This window comes from Lycium ferocissimum, chromosome 5, assembly GCF_029784015.1.
Source record: "Lycium ferocissimum isolate CSIRO_LF1 chromosome 5, AGI_CSIRO_Lferr_CH_V1, whole genome shotgun sequence".
In the NCBI taxonomy this organism is placed as follows: Eukaryota; Viridiplantae; Streptophyta; class Magnoliopsida; order Solanales; family Solanaceae; genus Lycium; species Lycium ferocissimum.
Window position 1 is genome coordinate 71,862,200 of NC_081346.1, and position 11,842 is coordinate 71,874,041.

The window sequence follows — 11,842 nt, forward strand, 5'->3', positions numbered from 1 at the left end:
CCGCCATTAGTAGATTAATTACAATTTTTTTCTTATTTTAATTCATTTTCTGCCTTACCAAATGATGTTGTGCTGGTCCACTTATTAGATAGCTAGGTGAATTATTTTATGGAATATTCTAAATATAAATAGCCAACTAGACTTACTGATTTTTTTTACCTTAGTATACATAAATTACATTGAATATATACAATTATACATATAATATATATTCATCGGCTATTTTTAACTTAGGCAATTTATAAGTGGCTATTTAGATTAATTCTTCTCTCAAATAAAACAATAATCCATAATCTAGGATAGAAGGAAAAGAGAAGTTCAAAGACCAACATACTTAATATAATTGCACGGTCAAAATTTTAAAAAAAAAAAAAATTCGCAAGGCAAGTTTTCTCTTCAAATGGGTTGGTCTTTAATTTTTCCCTTCAAATGGTCTGGTCTTTAATTTTTGTGCTTCAAAATCAAACTTCTACCTAGTGTGTATAAGTTTTTTAAGGCACCGGCGAAAGCTCAATGCGAAGGGCAAAAATTAAAGACCAATAATATTAATTTGGAATGTTATGATCTTAAAAAAATATAAATTTAATGGGTTGGTCTTTAATTTTCCCTTCAAATGGTCTGGTCTTTAATTTTGTCTTCAAAATCAAACTTCTAAATATTGAAAATATAAATTTAATTTAAGAAAAAGTTGTTTGCATTGAGGGGCAAAATTAAAGACCAGCACAAAATAGAACAAAAGTGCAAATGACCCACATACTTTGGTTTGGGCCATTCTGGATCGTCACCTTAGAAAATGGCCCAGCCCAACTCAATGGCCTAAACAAAAGCTTAAAGTTCCGAGTATAAGTTCCTCCAAATCCAAAAATACGTCCTTTCCACAAGAAATATTATTAACTTGAAGAAGAAGAAGAAGAAGAAGAAAGGAAAACAAAGAAAGAAAATTTTCTTCCTTAAATGCCTCTTTTTAAAAAACGTCTCTCAAGCTAAACTAATCTTCATCCTCATCTTCAGTTCTTCAACTAACTTGTTAAAATTAACATTTGATGATCCATTCATCGCCAATGCGTTATGAAATGTCTCTTTCACCTGCGCAATATTCTTCCTTAAATTGCTCGAAGTCTCTCTGTTCATCAAATATTTAATCTTGTCATGTACTTCCTCCCTCTTGATCGACTCCCCATCACGAAGATTGATTCCAACTTTCCAATCATAAACCACTAATTTTCGGTTAGCAAGTTGATCGGTGACCAGAGGATAACAAATTAATGGCACCCCGCACCAAATGCTTTCCACTACAGAATTCCATCCACAATGACTCAAGAAACCTCTGATTGCTGAATGTGAAATCACTCTCATTTGATTGCACCATGGCACGATCAATCCTCGATCCTTCACCTTCTCTTCATACTCAAGGGGCAAAATACTTTTTTCATCTTGACTTAACTTAAGTATCCAAATGAAATTAACTTCACTAAGCATAAGGCCATGAGCTAGTTCAAGAATATCTTCTTTATTAACAATGGCTATACTCCCAAATGAGATGTACAAGACCGAACCACGGGGCTTGGTATCGAGCCATTGGGTGCAATCAATCTCAGACCATAGGCTACTCGGGATAGTCAATTCAGTGAAATTCGCGGACACAATTGGACCGATTGAGTAGAAATTGAGATTTTCTTGAATTGTTGTGACAGTTTCCAATTCAAGTTCTTCAATTGTGTTAGCAATTATGATATCTGCTTTCCTAACATCTTGAAATGCATTGTAGATACTTTGGTCCACCATTGGATTCTGGACCAAGAAGGGCAAGTCACTTGCTTCAATAGACTTAACTCCAGGAATATAATCAACAGGGTCTTTGCGATTTTCTGTTCAACAATAATGGAAATATCAATTTGTTGACAGTGCTATATTATACTATAAGGTTAAAAAATGGAGAAGCATCGTATTTTTCATGAAAGAGAAGTCTTGTTCGTTTATTTCGTTGTTACAAGTATTAGCCTTGATAAATGTTTTAATTAAAATTAAAACGTCTGAATTTGAATATATATTTGAACATTAAGATTAAAAAAATTGAATCAGATTATATATCTGAATATTAATATGTCATATTAAGTTATTATAATTAAGATTGATTATTTTCTCTCTATCTGGATGTATAAACATTGTCTTTATTTAGAATTAATAAATATTAAATTTAATAATCACTAATAATATATCAACAAAATATTTTGAAAAAAATATATGATGGTTGGTGGCAGACAATTGCATTTGTGGGTCTGCGAGAGGTGGTGTTGGTGATGATGGTGGCTGATAGTGGTGGTTAATGATAGTGGTTGATGGTGATAGTTTGTGGTGATGAATGATAATCGCGGTGGATAATAGTTATAGTTAATGATGACGTTGATGACGGATAGCGGTGGTTGGTGATAATGGTAGTTGATGGTGGTGATTGTCAGTATTAATCGAGGTTGTTGTGATAATGGTGAAGATGGTGATGATTGTAAATGGTGGCCAGTGGTAGTGATGACTAACTGTGGTGATTAACGGCAGTTGTAGTTGTGGTTGAAGATGGTGGTTATGACTAGTCGATTGTGGTGGTTGAAGATGGTGGTTATGAGTGGTCGTCGGTGGTGGTGGTTGATAATTGTTTTGGGGGGGGGGGGGGGGGGTCAACGACAACAGTGATGGTGGTTATGGATGAGGATGGTAATATTAGATGGTAGCGGGCGTCGGCGGAGATATGGTAGATGGTAGTAGTGGATAATGGTGAGTGATGTCGGCATCAATGGTGGTTAGCATCGAAAGTTGATAAAGTAGCCGTGAAATGTCACCTTTGAATAAATTCTTCAACGAATAACATCTTAATATAACATACTTAATGATTGAAATATGAATAATTAAGATTCAAACCTCAAAAACAAACATTCTTAATGATGAAAATCTGAATAATTAAGATTTATACCTTCATCAAGTGAAAACATGCCTTAATTATTACTCCCTCCATCTCAAATATTTGTCGCATTTTTTATTTATACGCCTATTAAGAAAGCATTTATAACGGTGACACTTTGACTATTTTACCCTCTTAATATATTTCATTATGTTCTCTCTCCGCAATAAATATTTACTCTATTAATGATGAAACCTCTTAGGTGTTGATATGTGAACTCACAAAATCAACTCATTGGTAATTAATACAAGGTAAAATGGGAAAAAGCCACTTAATTTTGTCTTGGATAAATAAAACGACAAATATTGTGAGATAAATATTTTTAGTAAGGAATGATAAATATTTTGAGACGGATGGAGTACTACTATTTACTTCCCTTTTGGAAAGATCAATTAATTATTACTCTTTTTATCATATTATTAATTACTATTTATCATAAAAATTTACTTATAATTACTTTATACAAAACCAAATTGTGTAAATAGTTTTCATGTCAATCCATAGAACTTCGAGAAAACAGCAGCTTTGTAAGGACCACAAAAAAGAGACGTGGATAAACGGCAAGCATGCGGAAATCTCACAAGATAACGTACTTTAAATAGGAATCAGCATATAAGATCAATAATTGCATACGAATATCTTTACCTAAAATAATTTTTCAGTACTAGGAGTTTTATATTTACTTCCTGCGCATTAATCTACACTAAATAATTAATTTGGCATCAATCGAAATTTAACCAACTTATCTACATGTGATTTCTTGTATGATTCTTATTTACGAAATATAATTAACTACATAAAGTGTGTTTTTTCTAACTACTTAAATTTTTAGATGATATAATCATACACTTCAACATTTGAGTTTCATCGACACATATTATATAAAAGAATACCTACTTGCTTGGGGCATAGAAAAATCAGCTACACATGTGAAAAGGTGTGTTGAAGACATAATATAATTAAGTAAATAAAATGTGTTCTCTCAAACAACTTAAATTTAAATGAGATTACCATAGTCACAGTTTCGCAGTTACTCATTTCAAACATTTTTTCTTTTTATGATGGTATTTGTCTTGGTATGAAATTCTAACAAATATCATTAAAATTTATGATCTTAAATATGTCAGTAGACGTACCGTCAGAGCCGATATGGCCATTTTGTTTAAGCAAATCCATGTGATAATACAAGGCAAACACCAAAGCTGGTTCAGAGAAGAAAGAGACATGAACAATCCCATATTTCTTGGCAATAATTGATGGCCAAGAAAAGAAAGTATCAGCAACAAAACAATTGATTGGATCAACACAATTATCCTTCACTGATTTCCCAACAAGTTCATCAACATTACCTGAAAAATTATTTGCAAAACCTTCCCAAAATTGCAATGAATTTATGCTTCGATCAAAATCTAATGGAAAACCATCAGAAATAGTTAAATAACGTATGTCAAGCCCAGATTCACGGGCTTTGGAGAAAATATCATCATTATTGGGCTCTGATGATGTTAATTGGGCTTTTGTTATTTGAGAGTGAATGAATTGAGTGTTGACGAAAGTGATGATGAAACCTTTCGAAGCAAGTTTTAAAGCTAGATGAATTGTTGGGTTTATATGGCCTTGAAAAGGGTTTGGAATTACTAAGGCATGAGGCAATTTTTGGTCTCTAATTTCTGCCATTTTTTTTTTGTGTGTGGTGCTTAATTTGGTGAACTTCAACTCTATTTATCTTGAAGAGTTGATAGCTCAGCCTTATTTATCGGAATGGCGGGTTTATGTGAATTCGGTAATTTTTGTACAATCAAACCTGTTTATAATGATGTTTGTTTTGTCCGATAATTTTTGGTTGCAATCAAATTGTTAGAGAAAATATATTATAATGATGTTTGAAATTTGTCCCGATAATTTTTAGTTGCTTTATAGTATAAAAATATTGTTATAGAAAATATATCATATAACATAATGAAAGATCGGTAAAAAAAAAAGAAAAGAAAAAAAGATTACTATAATGAAATGTTGTTATAGATAGGGATTATTTATTGTCCTATGAATCACTGTCAAAAGGAAATGAGCTCTTTTATTATTGGTGTATTAAGTGGGTTCGACTTATCTTAGCTTAAACTATTTTTGGATAAATTATGTCCCGAACGCTCGATTTTGCGCTACTTTTATTGTTGAATTTTAGTAAGCTTCGGTTTTAAGCGTCCGAAAAATTGTTGACATTCTTGTATATGTATAGTCAAACCTTTTTATAACGATGATGTTTGTCCCAATATTTTTTGGTTGCTATAGCGAAATATTGTTATAGAGAATAATATTATATAACATACTAAAGATCAGTACCAAAAAAAACAAGATTATTATAGTGAATTGTAGAGTGATTGTTATAGACAGAAAAGCAAATGCCTTCATTAAATACGCAATTAGATTGTATTAAGAATTTCACTAGATAGTTATAAGTATTTAATTGTGAACTCAATTATTACTATAAATTAACTTGAAATTGTTGTAAGAATGGACCTTCACTATTGCAATTTCAAAGTCTCGTTTAACAACGAATAAATCCGTCTCTCTCGATTTGGAATTTGAGTGAGACAATTTTTATTTCTTTTATTGAAAATGGTAATTTTGTTCGGGAAAATTTGAAGAAGATGATGGATGAATTTTTTCTCTGTTTCTGTCCGTCTCCCCTTTCTCTATCTATATTTCTCTGTGTCCCTTTTCCTTTTTTATTCCCCCTTTTTCTTCTTGTGTGTATGTATTATATATTTGTGGGAAATGTGAGTGAAGAAGGAGTGGGACCCCCAATTTATTTATGCCCCTTTTTTTTTATGTGAAAAAACTATGTGTGTCTTATAATGGTTTCCCCCAAAAAACAGAAAAAGATTCCCTTTCTATATTGTGTGTGAGGTATCAAATTTAACTCAGAATTATTCCCACTCTTATCACGTGTTCCTCCTCTTTTTGTGATAAAATTTGTTATAACTCTTTGTCATTTTGTGATGGAGTGGCATGATCCCATTTGCTCATTTTTATTTTTTTATTTAAATGTAAAAACAAAAAATATTTAATAACTATTTCTAGATAACTAAAACAAAAAAATACTCTTAAAATAAATAACTGGCTAAGCAAAATTAAAACCTATAAAGCATATTTTTTGTAATTTTTCTTTCTTTTATTTTATTATATTTTTTTTTAAGCCTACTAAATAAAAATGGGTCAAAAATTAAAATTAAAAGAAATATTTAAAAACGAAACACCAGGGTCAAAATTAAAGACTACCAATAGATAGGTTCGTGTAGTTGTATTAAGAATTTCACTAGATAGTTATAAGTATTTAATTGTGAACTCAATTATTACTATAAATTAACTTGAAATTGTTGTAAGAACTCATGAATTTCAAATTCTAAATCCGTCTCTCTCGATTTGGAATTTGAGTCTTTTATTGAAAATGGTAATTTTGTTCGGGCAAAAGAGGGTGGTCTTTAATTTTGTTCCCCAAATAGGGTAATCAAAAAAAAAAAAAAAATTTGTTCCCGGAATGGAAGTTGGGCAAAAAAAAAAAATTTGTTCCCGAATGGAAGTTGGGGCTGAGGTGGACACAATGGCACCGAGTTCGTGAATCCAATACTTTTGACGTAGAGTATAACTTTTTGTGTAAAATTTTATTAAAATTAAAATAATTGATATATTAGAACCTATAATTTTGAAAAATGATAATTTCAATGCTAAAAAACAAATAAAATTTAAATTTTGAATTCGCCTCGAGTTAACAAAATAATATCCATAATTTCACTTCTTTGTGTAGTTTTGATAACTCTTTATAGCATGAAAGGATCAAGTCATTTGTTTACATAGATTTTGAATATTATTCAATGAGTACCATACTTAGGTCAATATTATTAAGCTGTCATATAGTATTTCTTCTTTGTAGATTCTGATGGATTAAACTCCACAAAGAAGAGAAATGGTGAATGGTGGCTGTAAAATAGTTAAAAAAAAAAAAATGACTTGGTCATCAGTATCGGCTTTAGGGTGAAGCTGATAAAGCAAAGGTCTTAGGCCCCAAAATTTTTTAGGCTCCATTTTTCACTATTATAGGTTTATAAATTAGTTTTTGAATAAAAAAAGAGTATTTTAAAGTAAAAAGTATAATTATTTAATTCAAAAATAAAAGAAAACTTTAAAATAGATTTGAACATTGAAGCATATGAAAATTAATAACAAGTGCTATCCAGAAACGGTTGGTAAAAACAACGATGTGTACATTTCATGCATAAGAAATCGTATGAGCTAGCTTTATTGAATATACTTGAGACTTCTTGTTAAGATTAGGCTTTGGGCCACCAATTTTATTGAGCCGCCCCTGTCGGTTACTAACAAAATAAAATAGCAATATTCCAATAAATGAATCTACTATTAATATATAAGTGGGCATAAGCACACACCTCATGGTCAACATGCTTGCTGACCATGAGGCCAATTATGGCATTTCAGAAAATTGTGTTTTTTAATGTTGCACATTATCGGGTGAAAATTTGGACTATTGCTTGAATTGACTATAAACCCAAGTGTCTTTCATTTTATTCCAAGTGCGTCCACTGCACTAGAATCTTGGGTCCCCTTATACACCTACATATGATTTGGGTTAAATATTTTATGTCATATTTCTCATGATTACATCTATATGATCTCTTTTCAATATAACTTTTCAACCACTAAACAAGGGAAACGGGTTTTACAATAAATGCTTTGATGAAAAATGGAAAAGACACTTGCTTTTATTCCCTATAACTGAATCCCCTTCATTTTCAGCCTTATTAATTAAAAAAAAAAAAAAAAAAGATTTTGAACACTCCTTCAAAACACTCCTTGAGTTCTAAAAGTACCAACTTCCACATCCCAAATGGCATTCTAAATGGCCATGCTAACCCCCATCCCCCGCACTGCCTGCACAAGCCCCTGACCCTCGTGTTGGGGGACTGTTATGGGAAGTACCAGCGGCAACCGACAACATTACCACGTTACAAGACTCTGTGTGTCGCCTTGAGGAGGAATGTGGTATGTCCGTTACCTTGTTTTGAACACGAGAGTTGAGAACGAGCAGCATCGTAGAATCAATAAGATTCTCGGTGAGAGACACTCAATGACTACAAAACATGACTTGGTCATCAGTATCGGCTTTAGGGTGTCGATAAAGCAAAGGTCTTAGGCCCAAAATTTTGAGGCTCCATTTTTCACTATTATAGGTTTATAAATTAGTTTTTGAAAAAAAAAAGAAGAAGAGTATTTTAAAGTAAAAAGTATAATTATTTAATTCAAAAATAAAAGAAAACTTTAAAATAGATTTGAAAATTGAAGCATATGAAAACTAATAACTAGTGCTATCCAGAAACGGTTGGTAAAAACAACGATGTGTACATTTCATGCATAAGAATCGTACCGGCCATATTCCAACTAAGTTTATTTCATGAGATGCACGTGCGGCGCACGACATGTACGTGTATGAGCTAGTTTTATTGAATATACTTGAGACTTCTTGTTAAGATTAGGCTTTGGGCCACCAATTTTATTGAGCCGCCCCTATCGGTCACTAACAAAATAAAATAGCGATATTCCAATAAACGAATCTACTATTAATATATAAGTGGGCATAAGCACACACCTCATGGTCAACATGCTTGCTGACCATGAGGGCAATTATGACATTTCAGAAAATTGTGTTTTTTAATGCTGCACATTATCGGGTGAAAATTTGGACTATTGCTTGAATTGACTATAAACCCAACTGTCTTTCATTTTATTCCAAATGCGTCCACTGCACTAGAATCTTGGGTCCCCTTATACAGCTACATATGATTTGGGTTAAATATTTTGTGTCCTATTTCTCATTATTACATCTATATGATCTCTTTTCAATATAACTTTTCAACCACTAAACAAGGAAAATGGGTTTTACAATAAATGCTTTGATGAGAAATGGAAAAGACACTTGCTTTTATTCCCTACAACTAAATCCCCATCATTTTCAGCCTTGTTAATAAAATAAAAAAAATAAAAAAGATTTTGAACACTCGTTCAAAACACTCCTTGAGTTCTAAAAGTACCAACTTCCACATCCCAAATGACATTCTAAATGGCCATGCTAACCCCCATCCCCCGCACCTCCTGCACAAGCCCCTGACCCTCGTGTTGGCGGATTGCTATGGGAAGTACCAGTTGCAACCGACAACATTACCACGTTACAAGATTCTGTGTGTCGCCTTGAGGAGGACATGTGGTATGTCCGTTACCTTTTTTGAACACGAGAGTTGAGAACGAGCGGCATCGTAGAATCAATAAGATTCTCGGTGAGCTCCTTGGTGAGAGACACTCAATGACTACAATATCCGCACCCCCCCCCCGTCACCCCCAGCTTCCCCTCCAGCATTACCTCAAGCTTCCCCTCCTCACAACCCCTAGGAATTGTAGTTCCTGTTTTGTTCTTGTTGAACCTGTAACACCTCGTAGCTTAAGGCGAAGGTTTGACTCATAAGATGATAACATAATGGAACCAATATGAGGGTTATAGGAAGTATTTTGAAAACTAATCAAGTCATAAGAAATGTCTTTGGGCAAAGCAAAGTTGGAAGCCACTCTACGGGGCATGTTTGCAAGTGAGGTTATAGAAGGTCTGACTTCCAATGATCATAACCCCTTTATTTATTAGGAATTTAGGAAAACTTCCTGAATAAATGTTGTAGCCCTTTGAAATACCTTTCCAACGATATATTATGGGGGTCAAACGGACATCTGTACAAAGAGTTATGGCCATTTTACTGAAGAGACGCGGTGCAGTCCGTTCACCGATCATGTTATACGAACTGGTTATACGGCCCATATAATTTTATACGGACCGTATAACCAGTCCGTACTTCAGGACACTCCAAACCGACGTTCTGTTCCACCATGATAAAATATGGTCATATTATACGGACCGTATAACTTTATACGGACCGTATAATATGTCCATATAACCTCCGCCTCATTTTTGTATAAATCCAAGTCTTGAGTTCTTCTATTTCATTATTCACAATTCCAAGCCCTAGAAACAATCCAAAACATCAAGGTAAGTCAATCCAAACCCTTCCAACTCAATTCTAACATATATATATATCTAATAATCTAAGCAAGAAATCATTGTTCATAAACTAGGGTTTTCAAGAAAACCCATCTCAAGGTTCAAGAATCAAGATTTAGGAAATCTTCTCCAAAATTCAAGTCTTTAATTCAAGATTTTGGAGCAATTAAGGTATGTAGAACTTCCATCCACATGTGGGAATCTCTACGTTCTTCCCCATGCTCCGTTTCTTGATATCCATGAAGTTCAAACCCTAGGGCATTAAACCCAACATATTGGTAGCCCATAGTTATGTATTTATGAATATGAATTTTGTATCTATATTCATTATTGTATTCCTAATCTTCCATTATGGTTATTAGGAACCCTAGCTTAATCCATGAATCATGAATTCTTCCTCATGTGTTCTCATTATGTTTATATGAAATTTTATGATTTTATGTAGCAAGTTACAAACATGTTTTCAAGTCAATTATATATAATTATGAACTATTGTTATTACTCATGAATCAAGAACATGTTTGCAAGACTACGACAAGTTATCTCATGAAACCATATTACAAGACATTTCATGAAACCATGTTACAAGTTATTTCGTGAAATCATGATTACAAGTTATTTACAAGTTATTTCACGAAAATCATGGGCTTCTTAGCCAACTATATCATGTTCATGTTTTGGGATTGCTTAGTTAACCGAGAAGGCTCGGATAGCCCGAAACTACGTAGCCACCGTAGGATAAGGGTTGTCGGCAAGGAGGCAACACCTTCATTATGCGGCTTTGGATCCTTACATGCTTATTATTACTTAAATATCATATCCCGGCAAGGTGTGAGTGTTCCGCCGGGTAGACGCAAGTACCGGATCATGTTGTCGGTTATACTATAGCATTCCCCACGTTACAAGCAGCTTTATATACATGTATTTCCATTGATTTATCGTTTTCGCACTTTACTCACGTTTCATACTCATGTTCAAGTTACATTCATTTCAGTTCATGTCCTATACCTATGTTGTGCCATGTTCTTCATTTCAAAGAAGTTTTACATACTAGTACTATTCACAATGTACTAACGTCCCTTTTGCTCGGGCCCGCACTCCACGGTGCATACCGATTTTCGTGAGCACACACACCGCGCAAGTAGGATCACCTCAGTTATCAGCTTATTGGTGAGCCCCACTCCTCTCGGGGTTCAACACGGAGTCTGTATTAGTATTCAATTTATGGTAGTCCAGGGCCATGTCCTGGTAGTTAGTATTCAGACATGTTTTAGAGGTTTCATAGACAGATGTTAGTTCACAGAGTCAGTTATGCTTTCATGTTTGCATACTATTACGTTTTCATGAATTTTCATGCTATGAGATAATTTCAAGACTTTATTCCGCAAATTATATTTTCATGATTCATTTAAATTGCATCATATAGATTATATTGTTTTGATGCCCATGTTGATAAGCAAGCCATGAGGTTCGCTCGGACGTATGCAAGCAAGGCCCGAGTGCCGTGTTACACCCAGACCATGGTTCGGGGCGTGACAAAGCTTGGTATCAGAGCCTAGGTTCAAGTGTCTTTAGAGAGTCTATGAAACCGTGTCCAGTGGGGTCACTTTTATATGTGTGAGGGCCCCATACATATAAACAGTTGACCACCAAGACATTCGTGATTGTCTCACTCCTTTCATATTCTAGATCGTGCGGTTAGAGCAAGACTTTTAGGATGTCTTTCTAATTCATGCGTGTACGTATTTTCGTAAAATACTGCCGAAGAGAAA

The 11,842-nt window shown here is 33.7% G+C and overlaps 1 protein-coding gene across 2 annotated transcripts; it reads right to left on the reverse strand.

Moving 5' to 3' along the window:
* Positions 1 to 925: 925 nt before the first annotated feature.
* Positions 926 to 4,701, reverse strand: LOC132057323 (UDP-glycosyltransferase 86A1-like). 2 transcript variants are annotated; one of them, XM_059449879.1, is made up of 3 exons: positions 4,090 to 4,701; positions 1,025 to 1,868; positions 926 to 993 (listed from the first exon to the last, which is right to left on the reverse strand). In XM_059449879.1, the coding sequence occupies exons 1-3, from the start codon at positions 4,628 to 4,630 to the stop codon at positions 984 to 986; spliced, it is 1,395 nt and encodes a 464-aa protein (XP_059305862.1). In that variant the 5' UTR covers positions 4,631 to 4,701; the 3' UTR covers positions 926 to 983. The 2 variants fall into 2 exon arrangements, with proteins under 2 accessions (XP_059305862.1, XP_059305860.1); XM_059449877.1 differs by having other exon boundaries at positions 932 to 1,868.
* Positions 4,702 to 11,842: the final 7,141 nt, after the last annotated feature.

Excerpts from the sequence above, each read along its gene's own strand:
- LOC132057323 (XM_059449877.1), bottom strand. The coding sequence starts at position 4,630 with ATGGCAGAAATTAGAGACCAAAAATTGCCTCATGCCTTAGTAATTCCA. Across the intron at positions 1,869-4,089 it reads TGGCCATATCGGCTCTGACG|AAAATCGCAAAGACCCTGTT; the intron begins GTACGTCTACTG and ends ATTGTTGAACAG.